Below are 17759 nucleotides of genomic sequence, written 5' to 3' on the forward strand. Positions count from 1 at the left end.
GATATTATAGGCTGCTGGTATAGGAGTATTTATAGAGGTAAAAACGTGGAGCACTTAGTAGCTAGATCCGAATTGTAGGGAACTGCTTCAGTTTCCCAATAAGGATTGGATTCTACAAGTTTATCACGTTACTGTTTCCCTAATCCATATCTAATTTTGTTTCCAAACTTATCCGGAAACAGTTTACCAAAAAGAAGATAATGGATCAAAGAGAACCCGAGCTCGAGCCCGGTTCGGTTCAGCGTGTGTGTGTGGCTTTGTGTGAGTCCTCCTTCCTAACCCAAAAACCTTTGTACCCTAAGGGCATGCCCTTAGTATGGGACTTTCACTTATAAACAATACTCACTAGTGTTTCCTCTCCAACGTGGGACTAAAGTTCTCTACTTAAACAACTATCCACAAAGAGGTCGAGGGATCAAACCACCACAAAGTCACTCCAAACATCACCACTTGTTTTATTGAAAATAACTCAACAAGTTTACTATAGTATATTGATACAAGTTTACATGATCCCTGGTGTTTTGGGGGTGCTCTGCTTCATAACCACACAATACTTCAAGCTTGGAATTTTCCTATTGATGCAATTGTTGAGGTTCTCATTACTCAAGGGAGATGGAATCAGTTTGTTGAAAACATTCAAGATGCAGTACTAAGAAATTATATTTGTTGGATTTTATCGATATCTCATGCATGATTCCTATGATATATACAATTACGTTATACCACATGCATAAAATAACGCAGCGGAAACAGAAGATCGTACCTTGGTCACAGCTTTCAATTTGAAGTTCCAAGCTTTGATCTACAGGAGAAGATGTTCTTGACACACTCAAGATCTTCTTCTTCTTAACTTTGCTTGAGTCAAGTTCCAACCACGAACGGGAAGCAACCTTTTTTTTCACGAACCAAGAACCAAGAACTGACAATGGCTAGGGAGGATACCACCTATGGAATCTCCACAAATTACTGGCTTCTACTTTAGAAAATATTGGAGGCTGCCATTAAAGGAGAGAGAGCTTTTCTTGTTGTTCAGATGATTAATATGTGAGAGGTGGGGGGTCTATTTATAGAGGTTCCCACCTCCTCAATATTGGATAGGATAGAGTCCTATACTCATCTAATATCAGATAGGATAGAGTCATATACTCATCTAATATCTGATAGGATAGAGTCCTATACTCATCTAATATCAGATAGGATAGAGTAATATCTTAACTAATATTCGATAGGATAGAGTCCTATACTCATCTAATATCCGATAGGATAGAGTCCTATACTCATCTAATATCCAGATAGGATAGAGTCATATACTCATCTAATATCTGATAGGATAGAGTCCTATACTCATCTAATATCAGATAGGATAGAGTCCTATACTCAGTGGTTTATCCTTATCTTGGTGGGCGTCTATCCAACCTTTATTTCCAACATCTCCCACTTCCACAACGGCGGCGAAGAAGGTTTCTAAGAGAAGCATTTAAGTAGAATGCTTAGCCATTTGTGTGTCTCACACGGCAAATGGTTCGTGTGACCCCTAGCACACGATCATGATATCGTGGAAGTAGCAAGTCGCAATGAAAAGCACGACACAATGATCTACCATGAAAGTGATCTTAAAGAAGATGAATCCAAAACCTAATATCCGGAGAGTGTGTGTATACCCCAAGATCTGTTTGTTTCATCACTTTGACAAATAGCACTCATCCCTATGAGTCCACACCATAAAGTCAAAACGTATCACATGATTCACAATTATCATCAATTGTCCGGCCGGTAGAATCCGATGATTGTGTGATAAACCTTCAGTTCTTTTACCCTTTTCAGACGAAGTCATTGTCGTCCGAGTTCTACCAACTTCCCAAAGATGCATCCAAATTTCTTTTAGTAAGAGCTTGTGGGGAGCAAACCAAAGTTACGAGTAGTCCTCTTATTTTCTTGACAAGGTCAAAAGTTCAAGGAGGGTACCATTCGATATGTTTTAAACAAAAATATATCAATAGAGCTCACATAGCAAAATTTTAGGGATATTTCTTTTCTTGCTCTCGGGTGGTCAACTATACACATGTTGTGTGAAAACATGTCATGGCAAGAGTATCTAATTTGTTTACTCAACAATAGATATCTGTATGTCCACTCATACCATGCAAGTGTTGTCATCCCTAATGACAATTCCAAGGATACTATGCTCCCACTTGGCAACAACCGTTTGTAGGTTTAGACAGAATCTTCCCTATGAAGCCTGTTTCTTCTTATCCAATTATAAGAAGGGGCATGACTCGACACTAGGTCCACCCTTCCTATAAGGTTTAGTGACTTGTCAAGCTAAACTCCCATCGCTTTAAAATGGAAGTGACTGTTCATGTGAGTGAACCAGTCAACCCTACTGACATACATATGAGATGATAAACAGTATAATGAGAATGCAATCGATCTGGAAAGAATGCACTTTTATTCATTAAACCATCAAAGTGTTCTTAACATAATCACATCCTCTTTAACCCAAGCATTTTTACATGTGCAAGGAAGAGTTCCTTTGGAATAGGTTTGGTCAGTGGATCCGCTGACCATCCGATCGAGGGATATATGTTGTAGAACCACTTTCTTTTTCAGTATCATTTGTCGTACGTAGTGGTATTTTAACTCTATATGCTTGGTTCTTCCATGGTACTTTGGATCTTTAGCATATGCAAGAGCAGCCATCTTTGTCGACCCGGATGTGAACTGGTTCAAGCAGACTCTTGAGAACAACGACAAGTGTTTGATGAATCGTCTCGAGCCACCACGACCTCTCACGGGCGGAGCAACATGCAATATACTCGGCTTCCATAGTTGAAAGTGCTATGGAAGTTTGCTTCTTGTGCTCGGGATATAGCACCTCCATTCATTATGTAGGTATATCCCGAAGTTGACTTCCTCTTATCAAGGTCTCCAGCCGGTCGGCATCGGAGTACCCAATCGCCTTAAGATCTTTCCCTTGGTAGACAAGTGAGTAGTCCACGGTGCCTTTTAGATACCTCATTATCTTCTTGACATGACCTTCCATTAATGCGACCCGGGATTTGTTTGGAACCTTGATACTAACCCAACTGCATAGCGGATGTCCGGCCTTGTACACAACATTGCATACATAAGGCTTCCGGATTTGCGCTTGAGTATGGTACATTTTTCATAGCCCGAGTTTCAAAGAGGGATTCTTGGGAGACATTTTAGAACTCAAAAGACTCTCCTAGACTTCTTTGGGAGATCCACTTGCTTACAATCAGTCATGTTGAATCTTTCCAAAACCTTCTTGATATATGTCTCCCCCGAGACAAAGATAACAAAGCGTTTGGGCGATCACGAAGTTATTTTAACTCCTAAGACATAACTTGCTTCACCCATGTCCTTCATTTGAAGTTTAATGACAACCACTCCTTAGTGGAATTTATCAATGCCTTATTGTTACCTCTTAACAAAATGTCATCCACATATAGAGATAGAATCACAAAACCATTTTTAGATGTCTTGACATATACGCTGATAGTCCTCATTTACCATTTCGAATTTGTCTTGAAGCATTGCTTCATGGAATCTCAGATTCCACTGCCTAGAGGCCTGTTTTAAACCATATATGGATCTGTTCTCAGGTTTACACCTTTGTGTTCCTCGACCTTGATTGAAAAACCATTGGGTTGATCCATATAGATTTCCTCTTGTAATTCTCCATTGAGAAAAAGCAGTTTTGACATCCATCTGGTAAAGCTCTAAATCTAAGTGGGCAACCATTGACAAGAGGAGACGTATGGAGGCAAATCTCACTACTGGTGAGAAGGTGTCCTCATAGTCTATTCCTTCTTTTTTGGGTGTAACCTTTTGCAACAAGCCTAGCTTTGAATTTGTCTATGTTCCCTTCCGCATTTTTCTTGATCTTGAGAACCCACTTGTTCCCAATAGATCTCCCGCTTGGAGGTAGATCAACTAAGTCCCATACTTTGTTTTTTTCTTCATCGACTCCAATTCTTCCTTCATAGCTTCCATCCACTTACTTGTATTGGACCCGCAATAGCCTCCTTGAACGCGTTTTAGGTTCATCGATATTTCTGTAAGTGCGTGGTCATATTTATCTCCCCTTCAATCTCAAACCGGCGTTTGGGGATATGGCCTCTAACACTCTTATTTAGGTTGGGATTGATCAATCATTTGACCAATGCCATTGTTACTAGAATCGGGGTTGATGAAAGTTTCATCTTCGCCTTGTTCATCGCCAGCTATAAGGTTATCAACTTCAGAAGTTGTATATCCTTATCAACCTCACCCCTCATTGGGTATTGATCCTCTAAGAATCGGCGTTACGTGCTTCTATTTCGTGACATGCCCTTGAGTATCCTCCCCTAGGAAGACATACCCCTTAGAAGTCTCAATCGTATCTTATAAAGATACACTTCTTTCGTGAGCACTCAACTTTCCAAATTCTCGATTTTGAGAAGTGACAAAGGCCGACACCCCCATGGTCTAAGGTAGTTCAAAACGGGTTGTCTACCGGTCCATAGTTCATAAGGTGTTTTGTCAACAGTTTTGAAGGAACTAGGTTAAGTATGCTGCGCAAATTGTTAACAATGCATCACCCCAAAATGAGATAGGCAAGTTAGCCCTTTGAGCCATCATAGATCTAACCATGTCCAAAGGGGTTCTATTCCTTCTCTCGAGACACCATTCTGGCGAGGGGTATAAGGAATAGTTAGTCGTCTAGCTATACCCTTATTTTCACGAGTTCCTTAAACTCATCGAAAAGATATTCACGTCCTCGGTCAGTTCTTAGGCCTTTATTGTCCTATCAAGTTGATTCTCAACTAAGTTCTTGTACTTTTAAAATAGTCCAAGGCGCCCCTGATTTGTGAGACATCAAGTACACGGTCCCATAACGTATATAGTCATCTGTGAAGGTAATGAAATACAAAGCCCCATGCCTTGCTGTTACATTCATTGGTCCACAGATGTCTGAGTGAATAAGTTGTAAAGGATAAGTTGCCCTTTGGGCTTTCCCAAAAGGTTTCTTGGTGGCTTTTCCAGCAAGACAACTTTCACAGGTTTCCATTTTAACAGAGGTTAAGTTACCTAATAACCCTCCCCTTGCTAAGCGGTCTATCCTATTGTGTCCAATATGTCCTAGTCTAGCATGCCACAATTGGCAACCAACCATTTTAGACATAAAAACTTCAGTTTGTGCTAAGTGTAATGTCATAAAAGAATTCATTAAATAAGCATGACCTATCAAACTGTTATTTAAAGATATCTCAAGCGAGTTCTGGGAAAAATTAAACACATAGGATTCTTGAAGTAATTTCAAAACTGATAAAAGATTTCTCCTAATTGAGGGTACAAAGAGTACTTCTTCAATAAGGATGGATCTCCCACTCAAAATCCAACCTACAAGTGCCCCCTCAGCCCAAAACATCGCAACACTTTGGTTTCCCATGTGGACTCTCCGAAGTTCCTTGTGGAAGTTTCCGGAAATCTTCAAATAGGGACCTATCCCGGCTTATGTGGTCCATCGTTTCTTGAATCTACAATCCAATATTGTGATGAATCAGACAAAGATGACATGGCGATTTATCACATTGACAAGATTTAAAGTAAAACTCACCTCGGAGAGAAGACATGCCCTAGCATAGTGTCCCATCCGATGACAACGGAAGCATTCAACACTAGTCATGTCTATCGACTTCCTAGGTTTCTTTTTGTCGTGGGTTAGGCTTGGCCTTTTCCTTGCCTTTCCTTTTCCACTTTTCTTGTTCCAAGGAGCCTTCCTCTTTTTGGAGTTGACAACATTTGCTTCAGTTTGAACAACAGGCTTTTCATTGAGAAGCCTTTGTTCCTCAAGCTCACATTTCCTTTGCACCTGTGCAAAGTTTATGATATCTTGTCGTCATGCGTCAAGATAAGACGAAATTGTTCCCAAGTTTTAGGTAAAGACCTAATGACAGCTTGAATTTGTTGTTCATTTGACAGGACCTGTCCTGCTTGGGCTAACTCAGCAACCATGTTTCTCATCACCGTGCAATGTTGTGTCATAGAGGTATGGGGCAGCTTTGATAAATTTGTCAAAGCTCATTTGTAGCCTCCTCACCGTGGCGAGAGTCGTACCCCCAAGGTCCGCTTTTACTGCTTCCCATAGCTCTTTTGCCGATCCAAGGCCATCATACCGCATCATGAAGTCATTCCTCATGGTGCCAAGTATGGCAATTCGGGCAACATTATCTTTGCTTGTATACTCATTGTACTTTTTAAGTACAACAGTATAAGCAGCTTGTGTTAATCCTTCAAATGTAGGTTCTCGCTCTTGTCTCGCTTATTACATCAATGACCTTCCTATCTGCGAGAATTAGCCTAACTTTCCTAGACCAAAGTTCGTAATTCTTATCGTTTAACAAGTCCTTTTCGTAGCATCATAAACGGGGATTTTCCATCGGGTGCCATTCTATCAAGTTTGAATTCCAAAAATAAGATACTACTTAATAAGAATCATCTCTTAAATTTAAATCTAAGTAATCCACATTTTCACATATGAGATGATCATGATAATCTACTAGCATGATTCTAGCCATTAAATAAAATCAATGCATTTGACTATCAATAACATAGAATATGCAAAAAATCTACTACTTAAATTTCCATTTCATAAAATTGTTTCTACAAAAAAAGAGTTTCCTATCTTTCAAAAAAACAACGTAGAACTAAACAGAGCTAGTCAACCATGAACATAGAAGCTTCCCGGGTGCCCGGGAGTCATCCTCATCCTCCACAAATCACTATCACCATTCGAAAATTACTAGCCACTTCCTCTGTTTCCCGTGAGGTGGGAAAATAAACCCCGATGACACATCATATGGATTTGGTTCCTTAGCATCGTCCCCATAATCGATGTAGGAGAGATTTAAGTGGTCGAGCCCTCATTCCTATCTTGAATAGGGACCGGGGCTCTTTGGTGTATATTCTGGTGATGGTGGCTCTGTCTCTATCTTATCGATTTCAAGACAAGTAGGCTTCAAAGTTCTCCTATATTGCTTTGCGGTCATGCGTTTCTTGGAAGCCCGCCTCCCAAGATCCGGTTTCGGTTTTCCTACAAGTTTGGTCTATGTGACTTAGGCATTGTGCCTTAGTTTTCATCTGACCGTTGATAGAAAACAAACAATTTTATATTCATGCAATAGTAAAATCCAGATTCAAATAATTACTCCATGGTAAAAAATAAACATCCTAATGTCAATTTTTAATTGTGGAAAAATACATGTGAAAAAAAAAACTAAAATTTATAGAGAAATAATCTCGGAAATAAATTTCCATGTAAAAATTTCTAAGAAAAATTTCCTAGAAAAAAAAAAAATTTCCACTAATTATTTCCCATAAATAATTTATTTTACAAAAAAAATTAAGCAATATCTAATTAATTTTAAACAACCTAATTATTTAAAAATTAATTAAAATATTTTGAAAAAAAACGCATTTTTTTCAAAATTTGTAGATCACAAGATCAAAACCCAAAACAAAAAAGCATGCAAACCATGGAAAACCGGCTCGATGCCAATGTTTAATTTTATCGATATCTCATGCATGATTCCTATGATATATACAATTACGTTATACCACATGCATAAAATAGCCTTGTGAAATGGAAATAAAGATCGTACCTTGGTCACAGCTTTCAATTTGAAGTTCCAAGCTTTGATCTACAGGAGAAGATGTTCTTGACACACTCAAGATCTTCTTCTTCTTAACTTTGCTTGAGTCAAGTTCCAACCACGAACGGGAAGCAACCTTTTTTTTCACGAACCAAGAACCAAGAACTGACAATGGCTAGGGAGGATACCACCTATGGAATCTCCACAAATTCTTGGCTTCTACTTTAGAAAATGTTGGAGGTCGCCATTAAAGGAGAGAGAGCTTTTCTTGTTGTTCAGATGATTAATATGTGAGAGGTGGGGGGTCTATTTATAGAGGTTCCCACCTCCTCAATATTGGATAGGATAGAGTCCTATACTCATCTAATATCGATAGGATAGAGTTATATACTCATCTAATATCCGATAGGATAGAGTCCTATACTCATCTAATATCGATGATAGATAGAGTCCTATACTCATTTAATATCCGATAGGATAGAGTCATATACTCATCTAATATCCGATAGGATAGAATCCTATACTCATCTAATATCTCGATAGGATAGAGTCCTATACTCATCTAATATCGAGATAGGATAGAGTCCTATACTTTCGATGGTTTATCCTTATCTTGGTGAAGCCTATCCAACCTTTATTTCCAACAATATTCTTAGTACTCTTATAAATGATCATATCATTCATGACATCATTATCCGGACACCTTCACGGTTTGGTAAGTTCACTTCCCTAGTTCAACTTACTAGGTTATGAAAAAAGGACGACGCTTAAAGTATATTGGGTAAGCTTGCTTGGGATAAATGGGTGATACCAAAACATTCCTTCTCATGTTGGCAATTGTTTTCAAAAAGTCTCCTACTTAGGATCGATTGATTAAGAAGAAGGTTTTGAGGCAATCTTTATGTTGTCAATGTGTCACCAAGAGAGGGAGAACTCTAAGCACTTATACTTTGAATGTCCATATTCTCGGGAAGTGTGGAAGGGGTCAAATAAGCTATTGATATTGTTCTTGATGATTGAAGCTTGAACCAAGAATGGACAAGTATTCTTAAGTTGTGTGGCAAGAGAAATAATACAGACTAAGATACCGTACTCAAATAAAGTCTATGTCCGTGCAAAGGATAAACTACATTTGGTGAGAGAAATAATCGATGGTTTCAAAACTCAAGATGCCAAGCCAAAGTAGTGAAGGACAAGCATATTAGATAATTAAAACTCTAGCTATTTGCAAGCACAACTTACTATAGTTGCCGACTGTAATCATACTCGCAAATTGCTTACTCGAGAGATTGGGTTTGAACATTTCTTTCAGCAACAAGGTGGATGCTAATTGGCATGGATTAAACCTAATTCTGATACAGTTAAATTGAATGCAGATGGTTTGTTCCTTGATTGCCTCCTCAACTAGAATAGGTGGAGTAATACACAACCATGAGGGCAATGTTCTACTGACTTTTAACGGTAGCAACTCAACTAAATGTATCACTACATTAGAACTTATGGCAATCAAAAAGGGCATGGAAGGCTGTTTACAGGCCAACTTCAAGAAGGTGATAGTGGCGTCATACTCCGTGCATGTTGCACAGAGTATTAACAAGATTGCACCCCCTCCTTGGTATTGCCTAAATCTGGTTCTAAACATCTAGAAGCTATGTACTGAATTTGAGAGCATCTCTTTTATTCATGTATTTAGGGAAACTAATCGTCTAGCCGATCACCTAGCTTCTTTAGGTGGATGCTTGGATGAGAACATTGTGTATTTTGTGCCTCCTCTCGACCTTGAAAGTGATACCATTGTTAAAGAGGAGGTAGCTAATAGGCTGTACATAAGATTATCTTAATAAAATCAGGTGAGGGCCTTATCAACCCCCTAGCTTAATTTATAAAAAATAAATAATAATAAATAAAAAATAAATAAATCTGCATGCTGATACTACTCTCAAAGTCAAGTAAATATTCTCTCAAACATAACCGAACCGTAAAAAACACAAGAACACGGAGAAGAAGTGAAGGTAAAAAATATTTCATTAATGGCAGTGGATTCACTTAAAATTGGAATCCATTCCTCAGAAACAATTTACAAAGTTCCAAAATTACATCCTTTCTATATACTTTTCTTCAACCAGAATAAAAGTTACTGTTATTGCCATTGGCTACAAGACGTGAAGAAACCCTCATAGCGTTTCCTGGATACTGATGATAACACGCCTTGGTTGTCTCTCTCTTCGAAACCGGATATCCAATTGCAGTAGTAGTAGCAGTAGCAGCAACTGGAGCTGGAGTAGCAAACCTGGGCATAGGCATGGCCCTGGGGTGTGGGGTAGTAGCAGCAGCAGCAGCAACTGGAGCCGGAGTAGCAAACCTGGGCATAGGCATGGCCCTGGGGTGTGGGGTAGTAGCAGCAGCAGCAGCTGGAGCTGGAGTAGCAAACCTGGGCATAGGCATGGCCCTGGGGTGTGGGGTAGTAGCAGCAGCAGCAACTGGAGCCGGAGTAGCAAACCTGGGCATAGGCATGGCCCTGGGGTGTGGGGTAGTAGCAGCAGCAGCAACTGGAGCCGGAGTAGCAAACCTGGGCATAGGCATGGCCCTGGGGTGTGGGGTAGTAGCAGCAGCAGCAGCTGGAGCTGGAGTAGCAAACCTGGGCATAGGCATGGCCCTGTGGTGTGGGGCGTAAATATGTGGGTAGTAGAAATAAGTTTTAGCAGCGGAATTGGCTTTTGAGGAAGTAGCTGATGGAGGTGAAGAGATTTTATTGACGATTTTTGGTGGATATAAAAAACCTCTAATCTTCGGTGATCCATTAGCTTGACTGGCTATATCGTATTCCTCAATAACACATGATAGGTCTTCGTCGCTAACAACCGATATCAATGTATCTATGTCTTCACCGGGTAATTGACAACGCAAGCTTACAGACGAACCATTCACTTCTCCTAATTTGATCAATAAATCCGTAACCGTGATTGAACGATTGATTGTAATGACACGAGTTTCACCACCATGATATCGGAGTTTACCATCAGTGTGACGGGGAAGTATTTTGCCACCATAGCTGATTATAAACTTGATGGTATTAACAGGGTTTTTAGAGCTTGAATCTGTAACCATGACGACTATTTGGTTTTCTTTTTTCTATTTCTAGGGTTGTGATTTTGAAAAAAGGTAGAAGTGGGAGCTAGTTTTTGAACCTTCAAAGACGAAGGTTGGAGGATTATTTATAGCGTTTGTAAAGAGTTTGATCCCACTTATGATTCCTTGTTAGAAACGGAGTAGGAAACCGAGTGAAATTCTGAAATGAGCACATGATACGGTAGTCACGATTTGTTAAAAAGTCCATTTTATTTTGTTTGCTATGGGCCATCCCCATAAAGCCCTAACTATAGGAAATGTCCTGTGAAATGGAAATATTTTAGGCACAAATTCTTGTCTTGAAATATATATCTCAGGTCTAGCTGTCTCATTCTTGATCCTGTTGGCATTTAATTTCTTGATCTTGCAAGTTCCGATGCTCCTCAATAAATTTGAAACTGTTTGCAGGAGGATCTTAGGATTGAAAACTACTAGGCCCCCCTTCCGGCTGAATATCTCTATAGACTATTAAAACCTTCGTAATATTTGATTATCATGCGACCAGAAATTAATCAAATTGTACATAGGGTATGTAGTCTATTAAAGTGTCTTTCGTCTTTTTGGTACTAAAAATTACTCATAATACTATTCCCCACCACCGTAGATCGCTATCAGTACTAAAATCAAATCATTTTAAGAGACCTGGCTCAAAACAACTGTAGAGATTTATCAGTCTCTACCACACCATTTACCACCATGTACTTCTAGATTAACAGTACATAGAATAGAACTATAGAAGGTGATGTCAAGGTAGCCAATATTATCTCCGTGAACATAGAATAGAATGGAAAGTTACGGTAGCTACTATTATCTCCATGAAAAAGACAGAGTAGAAGGGAACGTTAAGGTAGCTAACATTATCTTGATGAAGAAGTGTTGCAACGTCCATAAATTTTATTGTAGGATCGGCCATTGACAAAGATAATAAGTTTCTCAGTTAAGCTGGTAAGTTTTTCTCTCGGCTATCAATCTGAATAGCCAGAGTGGAACTTTCAATGTGGATCCACTCTGGGCTAATTTGAATTAGCCAGAGTTCCATTTGATCAGGGTGAAGAAATGTAAGTGTCCAGTCCCTTGGCTTCTAGGCTCTAGATTCCGGCTCGTCTTTATGGAACATACGTTTTCTAGCTTCTTCATATGTTCCATTCACTCCTCAAAGTGACTGGGGGAGGAGGATGACCTACATTTTCCCTTGTGTCCCTCAGAATTTTATCAGTGGGAGTGACCGGTGTCTGCTTCAAGTTTTGTGACCATTTAACCGATTAGCTGGCTACTAGCTTTGACATATAAGCTTAACGATATTATACTTAGCAATAAGTTCATTCAGACGTTATACTAGTCTCAACTCACAAACAAACTTAATAATGTAATAGACCAAATGACTAATATATTTAATAAGCTCCGGCAGGGAATTTATATTTTCTGAAAACTAGTTTTGTTGGGAAGATGAAGGGAAGGAACAAATGAAAAAGCCAATGATAAGATAAATCAAACCATAAAGTCAAGCTTTCAAATAATGAAGGCTCTCATGTTTTATTCTCTAAGATGTTCTGCTTCAAATCGTTCCACCCACATTCTCATTCGTTTGACCCTTGATTGCTTTGACAACCTTCATTTTGCACCTGTACAGTTCAAATTCAAATATAGTTGAGTCTCAATCACAATGTCAGCAATACAACTTCAAATTATAACAACCAACAAAGAGAAATAGAAGGAGACGAAATTTGTCTACTTCTTGTTACTTCACCTTAAAAAAAAAAAAAAGGGAGTATATTCTGCTTTGACATAAATTAAACAGAAGACAAGTGACTTGTACTTGATTGTACTATCGAGGGGAAATTATATAGTGTCAAATGATTGCTTATATGATTATATCTGACCAAGGACACACAATTCAGACAGCTGTACGTATTATTAATACTGTGTATCGGTGATGGCATTTGCAAAAGCGTATAGCATATCTGTCTAATATTGAGCAACTCCATGGAAAAATTATTTCCTAACACTGACATATACCTAAGGAAGTGAAATTTTCAAATATCTAGTCCTCAAAGATACAGAAGGACTTGACTGCAGTTGTCCTTAATTTATTACCCCTATGTCCTATGTTCTTTACTGCTGCTTTAGTTCATGGAGAAAGGCCGATTTTCTTGTAGTGAGTACACTTTAACCATTATACCAATCTTTTCACGCAGTTGGATTCTATAAATGTGAAAGTTACCTGCTTACCACGAACTGATGTGTCTTTATCAGGCACCGGAGCCTGTTATAGTATAAACAGGGGAAATGTTAGCTAGAAATACAATAAAAACAACCTAATAGCCAATAGGAAATAAAGTAACTACAATATACGCATGTAAATTGAGTTAGTACCTGTTCTTCATTCTTCTCAACCTCTCCAAATAAAGCTAAAATCATTTTATTGTATCTTATGTCCTCCCTCAATGAGCTCCTGCTTTCTATGCGCACATGGCACACAGGACACTCATTGTTTCTGAGAAAAATATGTCGTTTGTTAGGATAAGGAATATTTCGTCAAACAGCTAAACAAATTCCTACCCAGATACTTTTCCAAAGGAAAAACAAAGGTGCCAGACATGACAGAATGTTGGCATTTGAGATGGACACCGTTCCAATATAAGATGAATCTAGGCGGTGGCCTGCTTCAGGGTGTTAGGTTTCAAACCAACGGTCAAGTGTATTCTAATGCTTCCCCGAACTTCAGAGATTAGTGCTAAAATTCATTTTGAAATCTACAGTAGTTCTGTAGTTCATGTAAAAGAGTCCTTGGGTATAAATTCGTGCTATATTCAAGTTACTGAGACATACTCAGGCATCCCATCCTTGGGGGCCACTATTACACCTACACTATCACTTAGGGAATAAATATTGTCAATATGATTTGTATATCAAGAGATCATCTCAAGAAAGGTCGACATATTCGGATAACAACAATTTGTCAAGATTTCTACTCTTAAAGTGACTGATCCACGACTACTCGCTTATTTGCAAAGACTAGAAATGTACGACTGAGTAGCTTTTTTCTGAAGATTATTTTCATGGTGGGAAGATAATCTTCACAAAATTAGCACTTAATTCCCTGTAGGTTCAGTGGTGAATTATCTGTCAGTGACATGTCTACGTATCGCTTCCGTTATATGAAAAATCGTAACTCCAAGAACTCTGATAAAATTTAGGAGTGGGAATTGTGTTGTAAATACCCTAGTCCCATTTCTTTCTTGATGCAATCCCTACAGAAGCGATGCATGCAATCCTGTAAAGTCCTCGTTTCCTTCATTATACCTTGAAACATCCAAGAACAGGTTATATGTTAGTCTGTACACAATGACATCAATGGCAAGAATAGTACACTCAAAGAAATGAGTCTCATTCCATTTAAAAATCTAACAAACCACCAACGTGCAATTGAAATATAAAACTAAAGATTGCTGCTGAATTCGGTCATATTACTAAGTGAAAGAGAAAATTGAACTCATACACCAAAACATTTAAAAAATTATGAGATATACATTTCAGGGTTTGGTTTGTATCTTACTAATAGCATTGGGATAGTTTTACAAATTATATATATATAAGATAAAATAAAAAGCAGTTAAAACGACAGAATTAGTAGTTATGACATTGACTGGGGGTAGATCGAAACAGATTACACAGAATAACTTATAAAGGTACATTACAGAACTAGAGTAGCTTATTGGGACAGAGTCGAAGGAGGAACTGTACTATTTAGATTAACTTCTCTGTTTCCTGTGTGTACCATGTAGTAATGGCCGTGTGCGAGATGTACAAGTGGATATTCCATTCCATCGCCCTCACCCGGCAGGTTGGAGAGGAAGGGGAAGGGGAAGGGGAAGAAATTCCATTACTTCTTGCTAAAGGCAAGTACAACACCCGGCTAACTAAAGTAATCTTTAGTGCTCTAGTTAATAAAAGTGTCAACTATCTCAATCTTTGGTTCCAAGTTTGGACAGGAAAGTAATGGTGGAGGTCTAAACTATAGTACAAAATATCAGGATATGGGTATTTATCGATATTCAATTTCTGGATATGTATCGTGGATATATCTCTCTTTTTGGGGATATTTGACATTGTTTCACATGCAAATATAGTGGATATATCCAAAATATCGACAAATATCGTTGATATTTCTTGATATATCATGATACATTATTTATATTTATTTGAAATATAATGGTAAATATTAAATAAAATTGTTATATATACAAAATATCGCCAAATATCTCTAAATATCACAAATATCGCAAATATTATCGAAATATAACCCGATATTTGCAAATGATATATATCTAAAAATATAGCGGATATTTAAATATCTTTTTCTGAAATATGAATAGATATCCCCAAATATCACGATATATCGGGATATTTTGTACTATGGTCTAAACCACCATTACCACTTTCGTAAGAGAATTTTTACAAAAGTCTTTCAAGATGGCCCTTGGGTCCCTTAGTCGTTCAGAATTCAAAAGTATATACACAAACTTTTTTAATCCACTATCTTGAGCATGTAATTAGCTGGAGGTGGCGTATTGGTGTCCACTATACATACACCTAGAATAGCATACATGTAATTTAGGTTTTCTTTGCAATGCTTGTGGGCTATTTGTGTGTATGGTGCTTATGTGTAAACCTAGCTCCATAGGTAGAAACAAGCAAGCAATCTCTGTACACTACTTCTGTATATATTTTATTTTATTTTGCCAAGTGAGCTTAAAATTATACTAATAAAAAAGGAAGGGTTTTTAGACCTGCCCCCTCATTTCAAAGATGAATTAGACTTGCCCCAAATTGGAAATTAGACTTGCCCCCAAACTCGGACTCCGCCTAAGTCAATGCAGTTTTTTGACTCATCTCCTTGTGAAATGTCCTAACTACCCTTTGACCGGAGTCCGAGGTTTGGGGGCAAGTCTAAGTTCCCCAATTTGGGGGCAAGTCTAATTCATCTTTGAAATGGGGGGGCAAGTCTAAAAACCCTAATTTTTTTTTACTTGATGTCTGTCTTTTGCTAATGAGTTCAGAGTTCAGAGTTCAGAGTGAAACATAAGGAGAGTAACAGAGTGAAACATAAGGAGAGTAACACTTATAATATACTTAATTATCAATCTGGGAGACTAATTGTTAGTATCATCTAAAAAGAGCCAGTAATTGGTAACACAACAATTTACTTGAAGGGATCCCTTATTTGAAAGAATGAATTTATAATTTTGATAAAATGTCATCAAGGAACTATGTTTTGAAAAGACTCCTTACAGCCAACGACATCCTTACTCCTTGCTGCATAATCTAGTTGCAAAAATTCCAGTTATGTTAGAACCACAAAAAGATGGAAAAAAAATAGAGGTGCATTTATCAATTGTTTTAAGATTGGAGGCCAATGGCATCGCGACTTTGGGTCTGTTTTTTGGTCTTTAACTGGCGCAATCAGAGTAACATGAAAGATAGGTCACTTGACACGGCGCGGCTAACATATTTTCAGATGGGTAAAACCATCGCTTGTTTGCCCTCCTCGAAAGTGACCTGTTAAAATCTTAATCCAAAACTCTAGACCCGAAGTATGACATTTGGCTACTTACTCTAGTAACGTTGTTGAAAAGCTTGGAGTAGAGCAACCTAAGCGGAGGCTTCTCACTTCCTGGTTTTGCTTGTATTAGTGTGTAAATGTCTTGTTTAAGGTAGGATGAGCTCCTGCGAAGCTCCTTTTGTGCGTCACGCCATTGCTCTAATTCGATTAAATCTTTCACTTCTAAGAGTTCTCATGCATGGTCTTCGATTGTACCCTCTGCTTCTTCGTGTCCGATCCTGAACCGCCATTCTAAAGTCGAATCTAGATGCTACATCCATGTTGAACATGGTTTCTCTTGCTAGCAAAATTGTGTTCACAACTGCTATTGTTGCTATTCTTCTAGTGATGATATTGGAATGGGTAAGGTTCTTAGGAATATACTTCAATATTTTTGAGGGGTTGAGAAAGCAAGAGAAAGTTGGATGGCACGGTTGCGAGGCTATTGTTGTTAGTACCATCTTTTCCTAGGTGTGTTTCAAGTAAAGGATCCCTTCAAGTAAACTGTTGTGTTACCAATTACTGGCACTTTTCAGATGATACTAACAATTAGTTTCCCAGATTGATAATTAAGTATATTATAAGTGTTACTCTCCTTATGTTTCACTCTGTTACTCTCCTTATGTTTCACTCTGAACTCTGAACTCATTAGCAAAAGACAAACATTAAGTAAAAAAAAATTAGGGTTTTAGAGACTGCCCCCATTTTTCAAGATGAATTAGACTTGCCCCCAAACTTCGGGCTTAGTCAAAGGGTAGTTAGGACATTTCACAAGGAGATGACGGTCAAACTGCATTGACTTAGACGGAGTCTGAGTTTGGAGGGGCAAGTCTAATTTCCCTGAATTTGGGGGGGGGGCAAGTCTAATTCATCTTTGAAATGGGGGGGGGGGGCAGGTCTAAAAAACCCAAAAAGGAAAAAGGAGAAATACAAGGTACAGGGGGTAATAAGTATGAGAATTAAAAAAGGGAGAAAAATGTATACAGAGGGAATTGCATCACTGTAATAAGTATGACTTCCATACTAAGTAGATCCTTCATACTATTACCAATCATGTGCACATTCTCTACTTCATGATCCTAAAATATTCAAGATTAGGTGATCGTTGCATATATAGTTTCTCAAGAGTATCAGAGCAGTGGAACAACACTAATAAATGACCTCAAAACCAATAACTACTAGTTCTAATAGTTAACCATCATCATCATTAACCGAAGTACGCACCTAAGCATATTGGACATTCAAAAGGCTTGCGAACAGCTACTAGATTCACTTCAACATATCTGCAAACAGATAGAAAACGAAAAAAACACAATTTTGAAGACATATTAGTATGACATACACAGTTTCAAGGTGATGTTTTTTCATTG

At 38.3% G+C, this 17759-nt stretch overlaps 2 protein-coding genes across 5 annotated transcripts; both read right to left on the reverse strand.

The window, feature by feature from the left end:
• Positions 1-9665: 9665 nt before the first annotated feature.
• LOC147478257 (uncharacterized) lies at positions 9666-10922 on the reverse strand. The gene has a single exon (XM_086583933.1). The coding sequence runs from the start codon at positions 10764-10766 to the stop codon at positions 9777-9779; it is 990 nt and encodes a 329-aa protein (XP_086440059.1). The 5' UTR covers positions 10767-10922; the 3' UTR covers positions 9666-9776.
• Positions 10923-12175: 1253 nt separating this feature from the next.
• Positions 12176-17720, reverse strand: LOC147478258 (putative E3 ubiquitin-protein ligase RING1a). 4 transcript variants are annotated; one of them, XR_015208703.1, is made up of 5 exons: positions 14566-14668; positions 14009-14090; positions 13161-13281; positions 13009-13050; positions 12176-12409 (listed from the first exon to the last, which is right to left on the reverse strand). XR_015208703.1 is itself a non-coding variant. In XM_086583990.1 (5 exons), exons 1-5 carry the CDS (start codon positions 17714-17716, stop codon positions 12399-12401), a joined length of 351 nt encoding a protein of 116 aa, XP_086440116.1. In that variant the 5' UTR covers positions 17717-17720; the 3' UTR covers positions 12176-12398. The 4 variants fall into 4 exon arrangements, 3 of the variants coding, with proteins under 3 accessions (XP_086440116.1, XP_086440114.1, XP_086440115.1); XM_086583990.1 differs by lacking the exon at positions 14566-14668 and adding an exon at positions 17614-17720 and having other exon boundaries at positions 13017-13050; XM_086583988.1 differs by lacking the exon at positions 14566-14668 and adding an exon at positions 17614-17720.
• Between the last annotated feature and the right edge of the window lie 39 nt (positions 17721-17759).

Source organism: Coptis chinensis, chromosome 9, assembly GCF_015680905.1.
Source record: "Coptis chinensis isolate HL-2020 chromosome 9, ASM1568090v1, whole genome shotgun sequence".
Taxonomy (NCBI): Eukaryota; Viridiplantae; Streptophyta; class Magnoliopsida; order Ranunculales; family Ranunculaceae; genus Coptis; species Coptis chinensis.

Excerpts from the sequence above, each read along its gene's own strand:
- LOC147478257 (XM_086583933.1), bottom strand. The coding sequence starts at position 10,766 with ATGGTTACAGATTCAAGCTCTAAAAACCCTGTTAATACCATCAAGTTT.
- LOC147478258 (XM_086583988.1), bottom strand. The coding sequence starts at position 17,716 with ATGTCTTCAAAATTGTGTTTTTTTCGTTTTCTATCTGTTTGCAGATAT. Across the intron at positions 13,051-13,160 it reads TTGAGAAGAATGAAGAACAG|GCTCCGGTGCCTGATAAAGA; the intron begins GTACTAACTCAA and ends ATACTATAACAG. Across the intron at positions 12,410-13,008 it reads CATCAGTTCGTGGTAAGCAG|GTGCAAAATGAAGGTTGTCA; the intron begins GTAACTTTCACA and ends TGAACTGTACAG.